This window comes from Triturus cristatus, chromosome 4_2 (genome assembly GCF_964204655.1).
Source record: "Triturus cristatus chromosome 4_2, aTriCri1.1, whole genome shotgun sequence".
NCBI lineage: Eukaryota > Metazoa > Chordata > Amphibia > Caudata > Salamandridae > Triturus > Triturus cristatus.
In genome coordinates this window covers 662,168,162-662,192,044 of record NC_140586.1, presented here as the reverse complement: position 1 = coordinate 662,192,044, position 23,883 = coordinate 662,168,162, and the positions used below count along the sequence as shown (strand labels likewise).

At 44.6% G+C, this 23,883-nt stretch overlaps 1 protein-coding gene across 12 annotated transcripts in view; it reads left to right on the top strand.

Annotated features, from left to right (window-relative positions):
• The window catches only part of PATJ (PATJ crumbs cell polarity complex component), a 1,359,209-nt gene that overhangs the window by 16,233 nt on the left and 1,319,093 nt on the right, over window positions 1–23,883 (top strand). For all 12 annotated transcript variants that reach the window (XM_085602445.1, XM_085602441.1, XM_085602446.1 and 9 more), the window contains exons 2-3: window positions 16,346–16,403; window positions 16,501–16,682. In XM_085602445.1, coding sequence (XP_085458571.1) covers window positions 16,382–16,403; window positions 16,501–16,682 — 204 coding nt within the window. In that variant the 5' untranslated portion in view covers window positions 16,346–16,381. The remainder of the gene's footprint in view (window positions 1–16,345; window positions 16,404–16,500; window positions 16,683–23,883) is intronic.

Here is a 23,883-nt window from a genome sequence, read left to right as displayed (position 1 = left end):
TACTCCGACTCGGCCTGCTCTCACCTGCTGAACTCCTGCAGCGCCTGCTTCGCCGAGTTCTATGCCCCCTGCGCCAACAAACACACACGCACCAGCCGCCCTCAGCCAGTGCATGCGTATCCCTCAACGCGCGCATGGCGTGCTTTCGCTTTCCCTCCCTCCGGCGTTTCAGCCCACGCTCAGGTTCTCCCGCCCGTTGAGGCCCCCTCTCTTCCTCCCTCGCAGCTCTCTCCCCTCCTCTCCCTGCCTCCTCTTCGACCCCCTTTTGTCTTACTCCCTGCCCTTTGAGTCACCTTCCTCCCCCCTTTGACTACCTAGTGCCTCTTCCCAGCGCAGCCACGCACTGCTCGGTGACCCTCGGCAGAGAGCAGCCCTCGCACGGCCACGAGGATGGAGAACACACTGCTGCTCAAGATGCTCCTGCTAGCGATCCTTACCGGCCAGCTGAGGCTGCGCAGGAAGGTGGGTGCCCCCGGCAGACACCCTCCCCACCCCCTCCTGGCATGTGAGAGTGATCGGCCGGACACCCCCTGCTGGCATGTGTGAGTGTGAACGAGCCTGGCACACCCCTGCTGGCATGTGTGAGTGAGTGTGGACAAGCCTGACACCCCCCTGCTGGCATGTGCACGTGATCGGCCTGACACCCCGTGCTGGCATGTGTGCGTGAGTGTGAAGGAGCCTGACCCCACCCTGCTGGCGATCCTTACCGGCCAGCTGCGGCTGCGCAGGAAGGTGGGTGCCCCCGGCCTGACAGCCTCTCCTCCCCCTGCTGGCATGTGTTTTGTGATGGTATTGTGTATCTTTATTTTCAGCGTGGTCCGCTTTCAGTGCGGTCCGCCTTGGTCACGCTTGTCTTTTCATATTATCAGAGCTGGTTGTAAATAGCATTAACTGTTCTCTTGACTCTTCGTAAATGAGGTGCCATGGCGGCGGTACCTGCCCATTGATCGCCCGCCTTGCACCCTGGCATGGCAATTCGCAGCATGACCGGACTGAGAAATCATAAGGGGGTGTCCCGCCCAAACAGCCCATCTGAAGCTACGTACCTGCATTTACATTTAGTAAAAACATAATTTTCGGTCGATTTTACCATTGCCAGCACCTCTAAATGGGCCAAGTCCATAATGTAATCTTTTTGGCCGCCTTTGTGTGTGAATTCCCTTCTAGCTGAGTGTGCGGGTTTGTGTATTTCTTTAAAAGTGCATGGGCATGGATGTCTGTGCCACTCTATCTAAGTCAATCTGGGTGTGCGTGCGTAAGGCTTTTATGATTAAGATCTAAGAATCCGCCTCGGGCACCACACAACCCCTTCGTTAACGCCTTTCACAGCGCAGCAGTAAATGGAACAGAAATTTCTTGGAAACCTACACGCGTCCCCGGGCGATTCAGGCTGGGTCAGTACTGCCAGCATTCAGCTTTTTGTTTCGTTTCTTTAATTGAATTTAAATATATTAATCAGCAGTTGAATTAAAAAGACATCCTGTGCATTTGAAGGCCGCAATCACTGGAGGAATGCCTGGCCCACCTTTCAACGCAACCACGGCACAAGTTTTCACGTTTTACAAATTATTTATGATTAATTATTTTGTTATTATGCAACAATACTGTATCCTGCCATCGAGATGGAGAGAGTAACTGAAACATTTTGCGAATGTTCGACCTGGCACCCCGTCACCCTGAGGTTAAGCAATTGTTTGGCATTGGAGTCTGGAGCTTGTTGCTTTCTATTGAGAGTGATTTTTGTGTTCATCGTTATTTTTGTGTAGCTGTCTGTTGGCAATAGGCCTCGCATTACTAAAAATTAGAGCTATTGGTGTTGCATTATTATTTGCAACGCCAAAAGCTCAAACTTTTACTAATGCGAGACCTATTGCATTGCAAATGCTTGTTGACTACTTGTTAGAAGTAAGGTAAGGATTGTTTCATTATGTGTACACTGAAGAAATAAGAATCCGATACTGCTCTAACCTGAGGTTCCTCAGAGAGCTAAATACCAAATTTAAATGGAAGATCTGACACTGGGATAGTCATGGAACAGAGTCCAAGAGTTAGGCCAAAATATGGGCTAGGTGGAAGGGGGACCATCCAAAAGCAGAACCTCAATTTTAGCTAAACGTATGGTAGCACAGCAACTCCAAAATCCACTAACTGTATCATCCAGACCAGAACAAGTACTAAAAATAATCTGGGTGCTGTCAGCGTAGGTACAGACGTCAAAGATAAAACAATCATTGGCATAGCCAATAGGTCTCGCTTTCGGGACCTTATAAGTATTTAGTTATGCAGCACAATATCCTTGGTGCAAAAACATCAACTGTTGCATGGCTAAACACTTATAAGGTCCCAAAGGTGAGACCTATTGGATATGCCAATGCTTGTTTTCTATTTGATGGAAAGGTTTAGGTATCCAAACAACACCAGAGAGTGGTTTGCTGCACAAAGGGCCCAGGGCTGCGATGAAGCTAGGACAAGGAGGCTGTGCCCGAGAACTGCCTATTGCTTGTAACATGGAAAGGGTTCAGAATATCTGCATTCATCTGTATTTTATGTATCCCACCAAACATCAGCATAAAGAATCCCAATGAACATCTGCATCAACTCGCATACCTCAACCACTCCCCCACCCCACTATTGTTAACACCCAACTGCTATTTATTTCATCTACCCCAAGGAAATTCTAGTGAATACATGGAATAGTTGCTTGAGTCACTAAACTAACCCCAATAACATGACTAGCCACTAACCTTGGGTTCGGTAACCGCTTGCTGCCCAGGGTAAAGCGCTTCAGCACCTCGTCAGGGGTGGTAAGTGTTATATAAATGCAATTACAATTTACAGAGTTTCCCCAGAAATAGATTTCTGAGGCTTAGATATCTATGTGAGTGAGAAGGGCTGGGGGGGGGGGGGTTCAAGAGCGAGAGAGGATGGAGAAAGAGAAGGCTTTGACTGTTGAAGAGAGGCTAGAGAGGGCGGGGCAGGCAGAGAACAAGACAGATGGAGAGTCAGAGGTAGGCGAGAAGGAGCAGGAGGGAGAGAGTGACAGGAAGTGAAGTAAGAGTGTGTAGAGCGAGAGCGAGGGGGGGGTTGGGCGAGGGAGTGGGCTGAGGGCAAGGTGTGTTTAGGAACATCAAAGGTTCTTGAAATGAAGTGACGTCATTGAAGATGGAGTAGGTGGGAGAGAAGTGTCATGGCGAGGTGCGAAGAGAGATGAAAGAGAGGTGGGATTGGTAAGGGCAGAGGGGGCTGGAGAGTGTGCAAGACAATAAGGAATTTATGAATGGAGAATGATGGGAGCACGGGAAGATAATGTAAAAAAGGAAAATTATGGCAGAATATGAAAGACGGGTGGGATAACGAGATGAGCTATAAAGGGGCAGAAAGGTGTGACGAAAGGAGCGGACAGAAGAGGGTAGTCGTATAAAGTGGGAGAGAGGTAAGGGAGTGAGTGATGGAAAAGGACAATGCAGATATAAAAATAGGAAAGGGAAAGAGGAGAAGGTGAGAGTCCGAGAAGATGGTGAAGTGAGGGAGAAAAGGGGGCGAAGAAAGCACAAAGTAGAAACAGGACCAGGGAGAAGAAGGGTTCAGAAGAGTGATGAGCAGGAGATGTAAAGGGGGACAGAGTGGTGGGAAACTGGAATGAAAAAGACAAAAGGTGGTGACGGGGAAAAGTATGAAGAGAACTGAGGTTGAGAAGATGGGGAAAGCAATGAGAAAAGGAGCTTGTGAGACCATGTATGATGTCCTGGCTCGTTCACGTATGGAGCGGAGATTCTGGGAGAGTTAGGGGAGGAAAAGTGGGGAGTGCCCGTGAGCAAGGGAAGAGAGTCTGGAATGAAAAAGAGCAGTGAGAACAAGGGGTCTAAGAGGGGAGAGAAAGATGTCAAGGGAGCAGGAGAGGGTGAGAAAAGGCGCTTCATGCGAGTGTGTGAAAGAGCGGTAGATTGTGTCGACCGGGACAGAAAATAGTTCGGGAGAGCATCATAGAAAAAGAAGAGATACCCCGATAAAGAAAGGGATGAAACAGAGACGATAGGATGGTAGGTATAAGGGGGAAGAGAGATGGTGACTGAGAGAGAAGGATAGAAAATGAGAAAGGGGAACGACCGGCTGGAAATTAAGAAACGTGGTGGCGACGGAGAAGAGTGTTAGAAAGCGAGGGAGCGAACATGTAAGAAGGAACGAAGGCATGGAACATGGAAGGGTGACCTAAACCAGGGAAGAATGAAGAGAGGATGTTTGGAAACAAGAACAGGGAATACCTTTTGTAGGCAGAACTCCTTTAAATCACACATTCAACCCTATCAACAGATGCCATTCAGATCTTTCTTGTGGCGATTACATATGATTACAGCACACAAATAATAGTTTTGGCCTGCAGGTGACGATAGGCGACCACGTTCAGAAATTAGTTTGGGGATGGTAACTTGTCTCCGTAACATCCCCCTTTGAGTGTGCCCAAAAGTGTGATAAGGGCCCCACACAAATTTTGCGGCATTTAAAAAACCTTGTGTGTGGCAAGAATGGCAAAACTATGGGACAAGAAAATACAAATTATGGGGCATGTTGCCACATATACAATGACAATGTTCTTTTTTTATTTTAACACCAAAGCAATCGGCAAATAAAACAAGCATTTCTTAAAAGCGGATGCCCATTACTCTCAGGGAGTATGCTCAGACGGAGTGACAGGCGCCGGAAGGACGGAAGCAATGATGGGCAGAGGTGCGAGCGAGGTGGCGCGCGCTAAAAGGAAATAAAAACAAGCATCGGCTGCGCGGCCTTGAAAGTGATCGTGGGCTGTAAGGGTGCCCGCGAGCGATGCACTCAATAAGCCATGACGAGACAGGAAAGCCAGATGGCGCCTGTGCTCGTAACTGTGCGCGTAACCGCACGCTCTAGGCCACACAAAAAGCTGTGGTCGGCTTTTTGAAGCCCACTTACTAAAAGTCTCGCCAGAGCAGCTCATGCGCTGGCTCAGGCGAGACCTAAAAAGGAATGAGCACTGTCAGTGCATCCTGGTAGGCATTATAGAGCGCCGGTTTGACATGAGACCTCCATGAAACATTCGTTACAAGACAGCTGATGAGGAAAATGTGACGTTTTGCTGTCTGTCTGCTGTGTAGGATGTGCTGCATCTCCTGTGCATATCCTGGGTGCCCATTGATTCCAATCAGGAAATTAGAATGCTATGGTTAACAGTCCAACATGGTCAAAGGATTTGGTACAATCAAGGGTATGACCACACCAATATTGCCTTCCTTCATGCAAAGTGCATACAGCATGGCAACCAGATTAACACATTCCATCTATTAGGGCAGAAAGCTGCTTAGGCTGGGTAAGCCTGGTTAACGTGTTTAAGGAAACTAGAAGCTTGTTTTTAGCAGCGTTTTCCAGGTCTTTTGGCGGAACATTCAATATGAAAATTGTCAGGATTCACTAACCGTGTGCCCGAATGCAGTGGGCAGGATGCATTCTTCCATCTATCACTGCCCCAACCAATAACGACATTAACAGAAATATGAGGGCCAGTGGTACAGATGGTGAAAAGGGAACACAGGCCTCGAAAAATCATAAAAATTTGACTAGACCTGCAGGTCTAGTAACTTGAATAATCTACTCGACCTAACTGTAAGGTATGTGACCCGTAAACTGGTGTCAATTCGTGTGATCTTAGGCCAATATTTCATTTTACAGAGCCGCCATTTTCTTCATTACATGAGAACACCTCCAAATATGTATGTGAGTTCGGCATTTCTGCTATACAAAAAACCTCTTTTGTTTGATTTAATAGACTAAACATTTGCTCCATTTATAATAAAACTCTAGCTCACTTATAGGATGCTCCTGACCCTTGACTTTCCTCTTAGTTTACTAATAGCATTGCCTCCAGGACGGGGCAGGAATGTTTCTCAGTTCATGTGTAAAAACTCACTTAAAAAAAATATATTATTAAAGCCTAATGTGATAGTCTACTGTCATTTACAGACTGCACATTCTCTATTGAAATGGCCAAAAACCTTCGCACTAATATGCAGTTTTACTGATAAAACTATATAGAATATAAACAATAATCTTTAGAAATTGGTTTCAGCAAAAAGGATTATCATTTGCACATCACCAAGTAAAGTGTTCTGATTTGTTTTCACCCTATTAAAATCCTGTTTATCATTGCAGTGAGTTACACAAACAAATGTCCTTTCATACATAATGACCTATTATTTGAAATGCCTGTACAGTTTACTTTGTTGCAGGGATTCTGCTCATGCACAGAACTATGCGCAGGAAACCAGGACCTCAGTGAATTGTGGTGTACCAAAAACTCACCTCAGTACCTAGAACTCCTATCCGACCAGCATCAGTGTCTCATTCGTTATCCGTATTCTCTCGGAGGTCCCAATGTATAGACAACCCAGAACAAGCGACTTAGAGTACTCTCAGGAATGGTGGGAATAAGAAATACATGTTCGCTATTATTCTCATATCAGTCCACAACAAGAGTAATCAGAGACACGGTAACGTTTAAAAGGTTTATTTTATAAACTACGTGTCCTAAGATGCAGTACTTTGGCTAGCATAAGCAGAAAAATAATGATTATAATTAAAACCATCAGCATTGTTACAATACCATATAAAATAAAGGGAGAAATCATATTACAAATGACAGTGGATTACAGCCACCTTCCCTTAGCTAGTAGGCTAGTGTTATTATACTAATAGAAGGTCTCTAGGCTTGAATGGGGAACCCCATACCGTAAAGATCATCTTAGGTGAATCGCATCATAGGATCAGCTTTGCTCTGCGCCTGGAAATGTTCTTCACCAGAATGTGTTTCTAACGCATGCAAACTGTAATATTAAAGGCTCTCGACATTCAGGTATTTGCAGCTGTGTGCATATTATGGCTAGAGAGTGGGCCAATCAACCTGAACTCAAAAAACATACATTGTCTGGCGGCTCAGAGTGTTTTGCACACAATGTTCAGACCAAGGTCGCAGTGCACGTCTAGGGATGTGAACAACAGACAGTTCTCATGTCAAGAAAAGGCAAGCAAGCAGTTTTCAAATAATAACATGTCTCTGCAGTGTCGTGTGCAAAAGCAGCAAAAGTGGCAAGATGGCTTTCTAACATCTAACGCGCTTATGCTAACATAGCAATGTATGCATCTAAATCGCTGCCTTCACCACAACTTATTAGATATTTAAATGTGTTAGAAAAAAACTTGACATCCTATACCCTTTCATTTCATACTCTTTGTACAGCACGATTTGATTTTCATACAGTTCACTGAGCAAAATCCAGTTTTTTTCTCTGACTCCAAAGTTAATTGTACAAAGACCTAAACTGACTTTTGACCCCTGGCCGGCCATCATGAGTAGGCGCATGGATTTCTTGAGGCCCATAATGGAATAAAAAAGGAAAATGGAACTCAGCCACTCCTGCTCATCTCTTCTGTTGGTCAATGAGGTCTGCAGGATGTAGTGAATAACGAAAGGCAACATGACATCTTTAGTAACTTGCAAAAAGATCCTTCACTTAATTGAAATAGTGAATTGATATATCTTAGCAATACCTCTTTGGAACCAATTCTTTGTACTTTGTGGAAAATGTAATTCCTGAAAACTAAGCACACAGAGAATGAGTATCTTAAATATATGTTCACTAACACTTCTCCATATGACTTGAACAACTACCTCAAGCTTTGCCATAATGCACGCTTTAGTGGAAGATGAATTATAGTTTCTACTTGACTTTGGTATCACTGCAAGATAATGAACAGCACTAATATTCTGCTGTTGCCTAGTTCAGCAATTGTGCATACAAATTAGAACTTTAATAACCAAGCTGTGACAATTATATGCACTGTAAGGAACAAAGTTCAGGCTAAAGAATACGTTTGTTCTGACTGGATACCTCTTAGTAAAATGAAACCATCATTTTTAGCGAGTTTAAGGAAGGTCCATATAAATATTTAAAAACAGTTCAAAGTTTGTTTTCACCAACAACCGAATGTTCAGAAATGTTTTTCTATATTCCCAATTTCATTCTATACAAATCCAAAGGAACGCAAATGGTTCTTTATAAAGAAACTCTAAAATCGAATCAGCATGGTCCTGGCTGAAGTAACGTTTAATGATTGATGAGCAAAGATGCATTTTACCCAGGTATCCAGGATAGCTGATGTCTCTTTAGACTATATGGTAGTTCATGGCCTGCTGGGAAATGTAGTTCCATGTCTGGATGCTGTCATGTAGTATCTTCTCTTCACTTGTGAGGCCTCAGTCCAGACAGTGCCAGCAATCTGCAGGACTGCCAGCGGGTTTGGAATGTAATCTGCTGCTGTAATCAGTACCTTCAGCCCCACTTACTGACTCAAACTGGCTAATAGATATTTAAACATTTGGATCAAGCATATGTTTCTATAAGAGATCTTTAAATTTCAGGATCTCTTCCCCCAAGGAATCCAGCCATAGCTCCAATAGCCAACATATCTCTGTGAACCACAGGATCCAACCTTTGTGACTCTATTTTTCTTTTTAGACACACTTCTAGAGTCAGGAAAAAAGTAAAGCATTCTCAGTAATTTCTCAGACAGCAAGCATCCTTTCTCTCCTTTGTGCCCTTTCCAAGTTCAGTGATGTTCCGATTCCAATGAAAAAGCCTATCCAAATAGAGCTTTCATTCTTGCCCCTCCCACCTTAAAGTTTCAACAATTCTTCTAACATATTGCAAAACAATCCCATTAAGCACTATCCAGGGGAATTCGAAGAGTGTAAAACACTACTGCCATTGCAGGAGTTCTTTCAGCTTGCACATAGAATGGTCTATGAAAACGAGGTACCTTCCTCTGCATACCATTGGACACCTGCCTTTATTGCTCCCATACCTTCTAACCTGACCGAAGTATGAGCAGCCTAAAGGGTTGCAGCCAGGCCTATATCAAAGGCAAGCCCACACTATAACTCTATTTTAGTATGAGCAGGACATTTTCTAAGCTTCCTCTACATTCTTAGTAGAACCTGCTTTCCCCTCCGCTCACATCCCCTTGATGAGTGTATTGGATGGGCCTGTGATTGACTTCATGCCATGAACCTTAAAGCTTGCTCCCAAAGACCTTATGTTCTCCCAGAGAATACCGATCTGAGGTCAGTCTAATGTAATCCAGGTACCTGTAAGGAGGGAAAATCTTCCAGGCCTACATTAAGGAGCTGCCAAAGCTCTGGCAGGAACGGCCCACTTTCATAACCATTATCACAATGATATATAGAAATTCTAAGGTCAACAATAAGAACATTGTTATGGCTGGAGTTTATTTAGGTGTTACTTACACCAAGGCAGGCTGGATTTCATACTTTAAACAGACTTGCACCAATGGTGAGGCTGCATCTTCATTTGCAGTAAATAGCAATTTTAAATATGAAGATGGCAGAGACAGTACTGTTTACATACATAGTATATCTCAATTTTAAACGCATGCCTTGGCCTTGTTGGCTCAAAGGTACATTTTATTGGTGTCTTGGATAACGTTCTACGAAAACATTTGCGTATGTTAAAATGGTTTATTGTGATATGTTTGCTGCAGCTTGATCCTACTGCAGTCCAGGGCCACCATGGAAGCCTAAAGCATGTTTTCAAAGTCACTGGTTTGAATGATGATGCAAAACCACATTCAAGTGACATTTGACTTTTTATGTTGCTAGCAATGTTTCCTGTCCAGCTGTACTGAGGCCTTACCTAAATGCAAGATATGCCATTTGGGATTAGCTAATTATTCTTCAGAGCACGTGCTACGATTGCTGTTTATCAGGCAAAAGAATGTCAGCAAATGTAATAAACTGAGGGACCTAGGGAAGACGATTCTCTTTCTTACAAACCGCTTGTCACACCTTTTCGAAAGTGCAAATACCAAGCCCCACGAAGTAGCCTTTCAATTTTGTTGTTTTATAACTAGTTTTTTTTATTTTTTATTAAAGTCATATTTAAGCCTCTGCGTATGTTCAGGATTGCTATACCAATCCTTTGCATTTCAATAATCTAACCTGGAAAGTAGCAACTGTTTTCTGAAGGTCAAAAGGGATAAATGAGAGGATATTTGTCAAAATTTATGAAATGTTGCACTTTAATGGTGTGCTAGAATATGGAGCTGGGGCTAATAAACTTCCCAGACACCCTGCAACCACAACATATCTATTTGAAGCAGAAGACAGTTTACTTCGGAAACATAGCCTTCAAATACAATATATTTTCAAAAACAAATTGTCTCCAAACAATAGTTACATGCTTCATTTTGAAGACAAATGCAGAGCAGAATGTGTATGTAGCAGAAATGAACAGGGATTCTGGACCCATCCCAAATGTAATGAACCACAGTTTGTGTCATCTTCCCGAATGTATCACTGGCAGATGGGCTTACTTTGGTGATACTATTATCCATTCCGCCACATCGGATTCGCTTTAAGAAGCTGACGGAAGCAGGTGGAGTCAGGGAGAAGGAGTCCATTGTTAACCTCCATGAATGGCCAAGAACAGAAATGAGAAAAATACAAGAAATGCGAAATCGGCATTTTCCAATAGAAAGAATCCAATCTTCTGGAATTTTAAAATCAAATTAAACTGAAAGGGAAAGAACAAACTAAAAGAAATTCATGCCATAACGTTTTTGGGGAGCACTAGGGGTGCTTGTGGTTCCTACCTGATTGCGGAGGCCTGGGCTCGATTGCTGGTCCTTCCTGCCTCGGTCCAACGCAGTAACTAGTACCGTTGCGCGGAGGGCGGAGAAGGTAGAGCCAGGCACTTCCGCTCGGCACGGTCAGCGGTCTAGCTGCCGGGAAAGTATTCCTTCAAAAGCCACATGTCTCAGCGGCCGCGCAGCGGGCACACCGCTGGCAAGCCCGTCTGCGCCCGTCTGCGGCCGACCGGGGCCCGAGGCCAGAACCCCTGGTGGTTTCGGATTTTACTATAGCTCCCAACAGCTACACACGCTCTGTTCCCCTACGGGTGAGCAGTGTAGACCTAGCATAATGGCAGAGAGCAAGAGGTGGAAATGTAGACATTGCTCGTTTACGGCGAATGCTAGGCTGGAGGATGAGGAGGTAGGCCCATCACTTAGTTTTTCTTTAATTAACTGTAGGTCACTGACGAAACAGAGTGGAGATCTGCGACCATCTGGTAGATGGTCAGGCAGATGTGCTGTTCCTCACAGAGACTTGGTTGGATGAGGACTCCGCGCCAGAAATCCTTGAGGCACTCCCTAGTGGCTATGGGATCACTAGAGTGGATAGACTCTCTGGCAGAGGAGGGAGGATTGCGATCATTTATAAACACACTATCCAGTGCTCTCTCGAGCTAGTTGACAGTTGATAGCGAGGTAGGTCTTTTTACGATTAGGACAGCCACCAATTACATCATTAAGGGGCTTCTGGTCTAAAGACCTCCTGGACCCTCTACACGGTTCTCACCTAGTCTGATTGAGTGCCTCATACAACCAGCACTACAATATGAGAAGTTATTAGTGCTGGGTGATTTAAATTTGCACTTTGATGACGCACTTAACTCTGGGGCTCAACAGATCCGTCAGGAATTGGCAGCCTTACAATTAACATTAAAATCAGAACTCCCCACACATCAGCTGGGCCACTTACTCAACCCTACTTTTGCCAACTGGGGTACCTTAGAAGTGGAGTCCCCGCTCCCGGTTCTATGGTCCGATCGTTTCCTGATTACTTTTACGGCAAGGTTGCCCTTGCCGAAAGAACAGGAGAAAATTAAGACCAAAATAAAACATAGGAAGTGGGCTGGTTTTTCTCAGGGGTAATTTTAACAGGGCCCTCTTTAGAGAGGGTTACCGGGCGGCTTGGACGCTGATTCTGCTTGTGAAGCCTTGGAGAGGCGCATCACGGATGCATTAGATAGCACTGCACCCTGGTCATTAAAAATGTCAGGAAGAAGACAAAAATCAGCTCCCTGGTATGGCGATGAGTTAAGAACTGCCAAATCATCATGCAAACGCCTAGAAAGGCAGTGGAGGAAAGAATTTTCAGTCCAGGTGAAGAGCGAATATAAAATTAGCCTAAAGAGCTATCAGGCGCCCATTAGAAAGGCCAGGGCAACCTATTATAAGGAAAGGATCGATACTGCTGAGAACTCAGCTAAATATTTGTTCAGGGTCTATAAAGGGATATCCTCCATAGCGAAAACTGCAGCACCTATTGCAGGTTCAGAGTAATCATGCAATCGAGTAGCTGAGTTTTTGGCGGAGAAGGTGGAGAAGATCTACTTCTCCTTTCCTGACTCTACACGCGATGGTTACGGGGTTGCGGTGGAACCTGTCGACATATTGGAGACTGAACGCCTCGATAAATTTATCGTGACCCCTCCTCCCCCGCCCCCCCCCCCCTCCCTGGAGATTATCAATAAGATAGCCGTCAGCATTAAGTCGGGCTCACCCAGGGATCCTACCTCCCCTAAGGTGCTCAGACGGCGGCCTTAATCTTATTAGACTTAAGTGCCGCCTTCGACACTGTTGCCCACCATACCCTGTGGCAATGTCTTAGGAAAGGAGGTGTGGCAGGTAGTGCCTTGAATTGGATGGAATCCTTCCTGTCTGAGTGCAGCTTTCAAGTGGTGCAGGTATCACACTACTCTAAAGACATCAAGCTGAAGCAGGGGGTGCCTCAGGGGTCTACCCTGAGTCCGACCCTGTTTAATCTTTATGTCACCCCCTTAGCGAAGATCACGGATAAATTCGGAATCAATGTTGTGTCCTATGCCGATGATACTCAACTGGTGATTTCCCTTACACAGGCACAGGATAAGGCAGCCTTCAATTTTGTGTCCTGCCTGCAAGAACTGGCTTCTTGGATGGCAAATAATTGCCTGAAATTGAATGGCAACAAGACTGAGGTGCTTGTGATAGGGAAAGCTCCATCAGTGTGGTCATCGGCATGGTGGCCCCAGACTTTTGGTCCCACCCCCACGCCTTGTGAACAGGCTAAGAACCTTGGGGTATGGTTCAACACCAAGCTCTCCTTTGAGCACCATACCAGGCGGGTAGCAGGTGCCTGTTTTGGAGTCCTACGTGGTCTGCGGAAAACCTTAGATGTGATGTCTACTGCAGCCAGGAAAACTATGGTGCATGCTCTGGTGACATCGCGTCTGGATTATGGGAACATACTGTACCTGGGTGCAACTGCTAAATGTATGCAGAGACTCCAGTGTATCCAGAACGCAGCAGCACGACTGGTTCTAATGCTTCCTAACAGAGCCTCTACTAAGAGGGCCTTAGCCTCCCTACATTGGCTTCCAATTAGGGAGAGAGTTCGGTTCAAGGCTCCGTGCGTTAGCCATCGGATCATACAAAGGAAGGGCCCTTCCTACCTGCATGACTTATTAACCCCCTACTCACCGACCCGGCAACTAAGATCTAGCGGGACGGGGCAGGTGTTTGTCCCTACCATCAAGAGAGCAAGGATGGGTGGCCGCTCCATCCGCCACTTGGCAGCACAGCAGCGGCTGGAGGGCTCTGAGATTACCTTTCGGAAAAGATTGAAAACATACCTCTTCCCTTCTGTGTAGACCCCCCCTTGCTATGTGCTGATTCTTAGCTCCCCTCGTTTGATGCCGAGTGTAGTTGGTACCGCAGCGCGGGGACACACTAGCCTAGTGTAACCAGGCGCTTTATAAATATTATTATTATTATAACTCACATATGTTGGCTTTAAAGATGATACACTGTCACCAAGAGCAATCCAAATTAGTGGTCTTATGACCTCAGTCAAGCTCGGTGTCAAAAGGTGATCTCAGGCCGGCCAATGTGGTAGGCGTCTGATGTGGCAAGGTGACAGCAGAGAGCTAGGATCTCAAGAACTGTCCTGTTGCTCCAAGTATATCCCAATATTCACCAGCAAGAGACTTTCTTCCTGCTTTCCTAGGGTTGTTAAACCTCACCTCGCTCCTCTGTTGACATTTTTTGACTCAGCATTGCCTGGTCCCCCGCAGCTTATTTGCTTTGGTAGTGGTGTGGCTTGTTGGCTATGTTAAGCCTTCTGTGTAGCCAGTAAGGCCTGCTGAGCTACAGAGTGACACTCATCTAGAGAGACCCTTCATTCAGTCGAGCAAAGCATGCACAAAAAGAAGAATACAGCAGTTTGAAGTCAATCTTAACTTTTATGCAAAACTCGGCCGCAGCCAAGATCCCTACTTCTTAGATCAAAACATGCAAAGGAGATGCCAAACCGCCTTACAGAACAACAGGATAGCTACTCCTTTATGGGTTGCTTATTGCTATCCATAACACCGAATACCTCACTGCCACTCATTGGGTCCCGGAATGGTTTAACTTTGTTTTTAACATACAACCTTCAGGCCATATTTTTATAAAGATTACCAAATTTAAAGGATATTACACAAACAAAAAATATTTGCAGTTTAATGTACAATGCTGAGTCTTATTTTGTAACATAAGATAGAAAATGAATGTAAAGACAGAAGTCATTTTCTGTTGCACAAAGGAAAAAACATGTGCCTGTAGAGTTCCAGGTTGATTCCTGCTTTCCATGAAGGCATAGCTGTATGAGGGGTAAAGCTGTTTGTTTTTTCACCTCTCAGTGACTGGATACCTAAACATTTGGATATTTCATCTTAATTCATTTGGTGCATTAAAGTACAGTATTACATTTTGCAATATTTTGTCAAAGGTAGTACTTTCCCCCCCTTATTTTTGCTAAACCACCCTAAATGTACTTTTTATGATGGACTTTCTTTTGGCTAGATAAAGTCAGATATTAAAGTTCTCGGTATGGACAGGAGGATTCTCCACTGAAGAGAAGCCTAGGGCAGCTAATGCCACCACCCTATTTGTGTCCAAGATCACCCTCTGTTTTTGAGATCAGTAAGAAAAAGAAGGATCCTTTTTCATACCATTCCAGATGCCTGCAGTTGAGTTTGAGACACTTGATGTCAAAAGTATCAACGTAGGATGTAAGGGTGTGCTTGATGTTGAGGTACTCAAGATGAAAACTTTGATCATCTCACAATCTATGCACTTGACACCAAAGGGGTAAGGTGTCGGACGCATCGATGTCAAGCTATTCTGTAAACTCTTCTGTTTGTTCAGTAGAGAAGAAGCGTGTTTTTTGGCCCCTTGAAAGAGGTAATTGGTCAAATACCATCTTCAGGACTTGCTACCCTAAAAAGTTAATTTCAAGAGCAAGGCCATGTTATCTTCTCCTCTTAGGACACTCAAAACGCCACGTATTGGTATGCCACCACCACAAGCAGATTCATTGAAGTCTGAGATAAACTGTTCCCTATCTATGATCAGGCAAACCATAAACTGAGATGTGGGGGTACCACAAAGCAAGTATCTTAACCACTTACAGATCGATAGGTGTTGGGTGAGTTGCTTGCTGTGGACACATGAGGACTGCTAAAATGCTCAAAATGTTGTCTGGTTGATTTCCTTCCGCAAACTATTGTAAGTGAGGAATATATCCTTGGGGTACAGAAAAATGTGTTTGCTACTTCAGGTGGTTAATCTTCACTTAGGTTAGAACAGCAATTGTTGGCTGATGGGTCTTAGCCAGTGAGTTGACATGCCTAATCCAAAGGTAGACCTGTTTTCATGTGGTCATACAAAGGGTTATAGATGTAAATATGGCCTCCAAAGCACTAACAGTAGCTGCCACAATCCTCGTGGGTTGTGGACACATTTTGTTACCTACAAGCTAGGTCGCACTGTGGCATTTTTGGCATTCTAATGATGTTATAGAGACTGTGATAAAACTGAATACTTGTGACAGCCATTATCAAATCAAGATTTCACTTTGATTGGGAGACCTGTACCCTCTGTCTTGGGAAGAGGATTTCCTACAAGTTAGATAGTTGAACAAAATACATTCATGCTATTGGCTTTCAGAGTTTCTGGTAATACTACATCCGAGAAGGACCTTGATCTAACTTGAACAAGCCAAAGGATGATAGATAGTTGCAAAATCTTTTTCAGTCGTTTTTTGTAGGGAATTCATACCCAGTTCAAAAAAACAAAACAAAAAATCTGGGTGAACACCTAAATCATTAAATGTACTTTCCAGAGCATGGCTCTATTATGACTAGACTACTACTACTCTTACTGACTAGGGAACTAGTTCATTTATGTTTTGCTGATTAATGTCAACTGCCTACACAACAAAATTAATTAATTGAAGTACATGGCATGTTATTGCATTTTTGATGTGCTGAAACCTATACTAATGATAGCTTTTAGATTGTTAAGTGTTGCACGTTTTCTGAATACTGGAATGTTCAAGATATTAAGTAATTACATTTCTAATTTCTATCTTCTCTAGGTTATTCCAGGAGGCGTTATATTGCAAAAGAGCAGCATGCCTGAAAATCCTCTGATAGGTAATCGTTTTTCCAATTTTTTTATTTGAGGATTTTAGATCAGAAATAGTTTACATGTTTTGAGAAGCTTAATTAACAGATTCTGTCTACCTCATAGGCTTTTCTGCAATGGATACTCAGCAGGTACTACAGATCACAGACCGTCTGCAGAAAAAATTGAGGGAGAAAGGTGACACTTCTCAGAATGAAAAATTTAATATTTTACGTGACACACTTAGAAGCCCCTTGTTCAACCAGATACTCACGGTTCAGCAATCCATTCGACAGCTAAAGGAACAGGTAAGCCAAAAGATTTCTCTGTTGGTAGATGTTTCATATTAAATCGTTCATGTGCCATTTACATCAGTAAAATATGGTTAAGAAATCTACAATTTGGGCTTGGCAAGGTCGTCGCAAACATGCAAAATTAAGCATTTTATATGCACCTGCCATGCCACTGGCAAATAACCCACTGATCCCCCCCCTTGGTGGAGAGAAACGCACAGGCTAGGGCACAACTACATTAAATTGTCACCGGCAGCGACCTGTACCCAGAAGGTCAATTCCTAACACTCCAACAAATGTGCAGCTCACCACAACACCCCGCATTAGATACACTATTATACTATCCGCTACGAGCTTTATGCCGCGCCAGGTACACCACATTCCCCACTGCCCCATCACCATTGCTAGCGGTGGAACACATACTCACAGTAACGTCTGCCCGTAAGCTGGTGACTCGTGTATATATACACCATTACCCAACGAGAGTCCTGTTACCTTCCCTTTTCTTTCCCTAGTGGTAGCTTCCTTTCCTCCCCCGCCTTTCCTCCCTCTTGGAACGGTCCTTCAGAGTTCACCTTGCAATGTTCAACAGGCTGTCAGTTGCGGAGAGTGGATGACAGAATAAAGACGCTTGAATTTTACCCGCCTCAGAGAATCTTCATTACAACACTGGCGACGAGGATGGGATTTTACCCGCCTCAGAGAATCTTCATTACAACACTGGCGACAAGTTGGCGAAGGGGGCCATTCCTGTCATCTCCCCTTTCAGTGCTCTCTACTTTCTACATTTCGGACTTATTATTCCTCGATTCAGTGCCTGTGAGGACGCAGAGTTGGGGCTTTCCAAAGTTCCTTGACTGCTGGCGAAGGGGGCCATTCATGTATTCCTCGGTTCAGTGCCTGTGAGGACGCAGAGTTGGGGCTTTCCAAAGTTCCTTGACTGCTGGCGAAGGGGGCCATTCATGTCATTTCCCCTTTCAGTGCTCTTTTCTTTCTACATTTCGGATTTAATATTCCTCGGTTCAGTGCCTGGAGGACGCAGAGTGGGGGCTTTCAGGAGTCTTTGACTAAGGCGTAACAGTCTCCTGAGTTTATGCCTAGACCACCGTGGATTCTACTCGCTCCGCTGTGAGGTGCTGCCTTAGTGCCGCTCTTCTCTGTTTTCTTCTTCATTATGAACTGTGCTGAGTGTTGCAGGTCGTGTGTGGCTTTCGCCAAGGGAAACTGCAGTGTGTTACCTGTTTATTCTTCCTGGTGCAGTTTCTGCTTGTTTTGGTTTCTGCGTATCCCAGCGTCCGTTCCTCAGTGAGCTTTAGCAGGAATGTGCCGCTCTCTCTCAGAAGTCGGCGGGAGGAAGTGGTGGTCCTGCGCACATGAGTGGACCTTCTCGGTGGGGTCTGTGGATGGTGTGCATTCCTTGAGCCCGCGCAAGTTGAGTTTCCCAGTGTGGATTTCTTCAGCAGAACATGTCTCTTTCAAGAAACTACCATCAAATGTGAGGAAAAGAAGTCTACACAGGTAGGATGAAGCACCATGCCTTACAACCCCACCCAAGGCCTCACCATCAGCTAGCCCTAGCTCAGGCATGTGGTGCTCATCTGCTTTATACTTTTGGACTAAGGTGAGACAACTACACTTTGTGTTTTTCCACTTCCTCTTTAATGGAAATACAATCACCGCTGTCAGGCTGATGCACTCGGTGGCACTCTCCACGACAGTGATTCTACCTCTACAGGTGGCATGTACTGGAATCATTTTCCTGCCTACGCTGGATGACCTAGCGCAAATAAACGCTGCCCATTTTGGACTTTGAATCTTACGATTTATTCCAGTGATTCACCTATTAGCTCCATGTTCTTCTGATTATCATCTTCGTTGGAAACATATTCTTCCCGTCAAGTTTCTGCACCATATGACCCGGCGCTAATATTTCCTTTCTACAACAATGTTTGCTGCTTACTTACTGCTTAGCATCTGTGGTTCCCCACAGCTGCTGCTTCTTACTGAGTTGGATGTTATCTACAATGCTGAGGTAACTCGAGTTTGGGTGTTTCCACGCGCAACTCCACCTCTGAGTTACATCCAATCTACTTATTGCCAGAAATATACATTCTACAATTGGGTTGAGCATGCCAGTCTCTCTGGGCAAATATGTGACGGACGTTTAACTTGGCATGGGAAATTTACAGGCATCTTATTCCATGCTTGCGTTATGCTGAGGGAGCTGTGTTGGTGAGTTATGTGTCACGCTTACAGAAAGTGTTCCTGTCACCGGAGGGTTCTGTGACTGACCTTACGCTGATTTGACTGTGATGAAACATCTAATTTCAAGCAGTTCACTCTTCTCAACCACGCTGGTGCACCCTCTCACACACCTATACCCCTTTGATTACAACTGCATTGTGGCAAGTAATGGAATAATGCTGCTGGCTACGCTGTGTGACCTTGTACACATATACACTGTGTTATGGGGAAGTTATGCCTTCTACTAATGATCCTGTCATTACGACCTTCACAAAGTGACTGTACTACACGGGTGGAGAATTACGTTTGGTTCTTCCCACTATTTCTTTACGAGGTGGAACAGCGCAAAGGTTGCTTGGCTGCATCAATGTTACTGCTGCTGACCCTCCACTTGTCATCGCTTCGAATTTGGCTGTGTAATATGTGCCTGCGCTGTGTTTTTGGGCGACGGTTCACACCGCTACCGCTCAGCATGGAGATTCTTTACTGTTCCTACGATCAATCTATGTGATCTGGAGTTCACTTCACAACGTGTTGTGCACTGCTGGCACTGTAGCAGGTAATAACTGTCATTTCTTGTGGAAATCTTCGCGCGGAAAATTTACCTCCGATGGAAGCTCGAGGTCGAACGCCACTCCAACCGAGTTCCAGCGCGTCACTAGCACCACCGGTGACGTATTTCGTACAAGTGGACATTTTGGTGCATTAGTGCACCTATAGCCATCCGGCACGACGTTCCTTACGTGACTCCATGTTCTTTTTAAGTTTGTAAACAGTAATGACAGCAAGCTTCTCCAGTGTAAAGGAAGCAGGCGGTGATACTATCAGGACCTATAAGGTGGACAGTGCGTTCGGCTAAGACTGTCCGATTTTGGTATCATTCGATCTTTAGAGCATGGTGGGATTTCTGTAAAGTACACTACTTTCAGCAGCTCTAGACCAGAGCATGGTGGCATTTCTGTAAAGTACACTAATTTCAGCAGCTCTAGACCACCGCATGTGGTGAGAGATCCGTGGAACTTTCCAATAGGGGGCGCACGCAGGTTTTCGCTGGGTGTTCAACATTAAGACTTATAAGTAACTGGCCTTCTTCTCCTTGTGGGTACATATCTAGGGTTGGAGGTGCCAATGGGTTCAAGCATCATGCCTTCTGGGGCCACATCTTATGTTCTTGGAATAGCACTCATTCATGGGGGCTCATTTCAGGTTTCTTATGGCGTGCTTATTTACACTTTATATGCTTTCCCCTACACAGGGAGGGCAATGGGTTTGGCCACCTCCCTTGCACTCACTCTGGACATTTTGGGGTTCACCGTACGCTTGTGGACTTTTGGGTACACACCTCCATGGTTTTTGCTTGTTTTACATGTGTACCACAGTACACTTTCTTATACCCTTACATAGGATGGGGATGGGTTCATGCCCCTTTTTGCCTACATACCATTGCCGTCATAGGTAAAGTACGGTTGGTACTCCCAAATTAGGGCACGGGTTAGGGGTTACGTTCCCACCTACTGTTACCTTGCCACCCCTATACTGGGCACAAATTTATGAACTTCAAACAAGGTACATTTACTTGGGCTCCCTACTTAGGGCGTCTTTTGGGTTACAGTCCCGTTCAAAGTTTTCCTCACCTCGCTCATAGGAGTAGAGGAGGGTCAGGTGTTCGAGTCCACATGACTGATATTGTCTTCTTACAGGTTGCAAGTTGGATTTTGTAGAATGCATGTCAATCTCACATTGCATTGGGATTGTTTATTGAAAATGGGGGGAAGCAATAGTTTGCTGGTTGTACATACTTTGCCTCTTCGCCGCTTCCTCCTTGTTTAGTTTTCCTTGTGTTGTCATACTTTGTATTCATCCGTGAGATCGGAAGTTACATTGCTTGATGTCGTCCTGTGTCTCCAGCCTTACCTCGTTCGCCCTTTTTTTCTTTTCTTTCCCTGTCATGAGGTGATCTGTTATTCCCTTCTCCTTGTGTTCGTCTGTAGGTAGGCTGGTGTATACTTTGCGTTTTGACTTATTCGTCTTTCCTTCTGGCCTGCCTGGCCGGTGTGTGTGATGGGGGTTGTCCTTGGCACGTCTCTCCTGCTCGGGTCGTATTTTTCCCTCTGCCTTCTTTCTTTCTTTGTCGTTGGTATGAGGGAGGGGTTCCCCATCTTCTTAGTTGCCTGCACAGAATTTGTAATCTGTCTGACTATCCCACGATGACCCCTCTAGTATGCCAAATCTTTGGACTAAAATCTCACTGATATAGCTGGTACATATGGTATGGATGTAGATATGATGTGTTCCTTAAAATGTAACAGGCGGTTTTTCCCCTTTCTCTGCTGGCGATCTCCGCTTTCCAGACCCTGGGGGTTTCCATGTTACTGATACATATAAGCTTTGTTACTTCACAGGTTCATGGTACCCGCTCACCTCGTCCTTTTCCCCTGGTTTTCCTTTTCCCTACGGAGGGAGATGTGTTGTAATCTCTCTCCTCTTTTCCCCTGTTACCTTCCCTGAGGTGTCTTCCCTTTTCTTTCCCTAGTGGTAGCTTCCTTTCCTCCCTCTTGGAACGGTCCTTCAGAGTTCACCTTGGAATGTTCAACAGGCTGTCAGTTGCGGAGAGTGGATGACAGAATAAAGACGCTTGAATTTTACCCGCCTCAGAGAATCTTCATTACAACAATACCATTACCCAACGAGAGTCCCCGATCATTGTCCCCCCAATTGCGTAGTGACTGGGAGGCTGATATCGGAGAGGAAATCACAGACAAGCAGTGGATCTTCTGCTGCAGCCAATTAGAACAGCTGTCTCCTAACTATCGACTCAGTCTATTTCATTTTAAATATATACATCGCATCTGCCGCACCCCGACGCAATTACACCACATGGGATTACGGCCCGATATAGGCTGCTGGCGGTGTGGGAACCCTCAGGCAATGTTCCTACATTTAGCTTGGGAGTGCTGACCCATAGCTATAATCTGGACCGAAATACTTAATCCTATAGAGGATATAACCCAGCAAACATTGCTGAGAGCTCCCCTGGTGGTACTGCTGGGATACGTACACAATATCCCGACCTCTGTGAGACAACTCATGGCACTTATGCTACTGCTGGCCAAGAGACAAGTGGCCTTGCACTGGGGAGCAATACCACCCCCAACCACAAAGGCATGGGTGAAAGACATAGCATATTGTAGGGATCAACTGTCCTGTTATTGGGAGGCTTTACCTTCTCGAACCCTCCCTAAGGACATATGGGCCCCATTCACAAGCTGGCTTCACGCTGCTGATGCAGGCGGCTTATAGGTACACCAGGTACAGCTCAGAGTGCTCTGTAGTATGAATATTGGAATTATGCGCAAGGCCTTGCAGATCAAGATAAACTGTAAAATCCCATGACTTACCGTTTGAAATGAAATTTGTGGTGTATGCATTTCGTAATGTGTGTACTATTCTAAACAATGGACAATGATTAGAACAAAGAGACTGGTAAATCCATTGTTTTGACAGCAATACTGTGTACATTGCGGTAATGTTTTCTTTTTGTCCTGTAATATGTTTACCGATGCCAAAAACCTCAATAAAAAAAAGAAAAGAAATCTACAATTTGGCTTGGTATTTGAAACAAGTACATAATAGCAGTACTTTTTAATCTTGATGAGGTATGAGGTGAGGTCAGTTTTATTGGTTAGTCTTGATAATCATTATGAAATATTATTATTAAAAAAACTGGTGATAATTACACCCGACAATTTATTGTTTTTATGGATTTAATAACAACTGGTCTACTGTTACTTAGTCACTGAATCCAATAGCTCAAAATGATATTTTATGCGTGCGTTGCAAGTATATGATGGCATTATTTTGTACCGTGGTTTTATTTATTGCTTGAACCCCTTGTTTTGAACACATTGATGGAATGTTTTTTTAACCACTTTTTTTCTGGTCAACTCCTCCTACAACTTATTTTGATGAGCTTAGTTGAGCCTTTTCATGTTGCAAATGAATACTTTGCAAATATTATTAGAATTTGGTGCTCCTAGAGCTAGAATTGACCAACGTATCTGCACCTAGCAATTTCATTTCCTAACGGAGGAGAAGAGCACATCTGCGACCCCTCATTTAACAATCTTGTAACAGGCCAGGATGGCAGTCAGTGGTGTGCCTTTCATCCTTTAAGATAAACGAATGCCAGAGGGGGAAGACAGAGTTGAGCTGGAGGAGTTCATGTTTTTATTGAAGATTAAGGCAATGGGTCTGACATGCCAGGTGTCTAAGAGGAACGTAAATGTTAAGTATAACCATGTCTGGAAGCAGAATGTTAATTCTGGGGTTGCAAATCACTTTTCTACTGTAACTCTGCAAGACAAATTATACAATGGAAAGAGGTTGGGAGCACACTGCCTCACATTCCAGCATTCAATTTGCCCCAATGCATCATGGTACATGCAGATAACACTTACTCCAGCAATAGTCTTTAATTTTTCAACCTTGTTGGTGCAGCCTATGCTGTGTAACTATAGACACGGGTTTCTGGCTTCATTCCCTCATCAGTAGAGAGCAACAAGTCATTTTGTGGGTGCTGGAAATGCTGCTCAAAGTCTTCTCTGGTCTCTCTACTACTCACTGGGCGCAGGTGCATCAACACAAGCTCGTCAGCTCATTAGCTCAAGGGAGCCTTTTCAAACAGAAGGAAGGTTGGAGCACACTGCCTCAACATCCCAGCACTCAATTTTCCCGAATACATCATGGTAAATGCAGTGCATGAAAACACTTACTTCAGCAGCAGTCTTTAATTTTTCACCCCTGTTGGCGTAGCCTGTGCTGTGTAACTCTAGACATGTGTTTCTGGATTCATTCCTTCATCATAAGAGAGCAACAAGTCGTTTTGGGGTGCTGAAAATACTCCTCAAATTATTCTCATGTACTATTCACTGTGCGTAGGTGAATCAACACAAGCTCATCAGCTCAGTAGCTC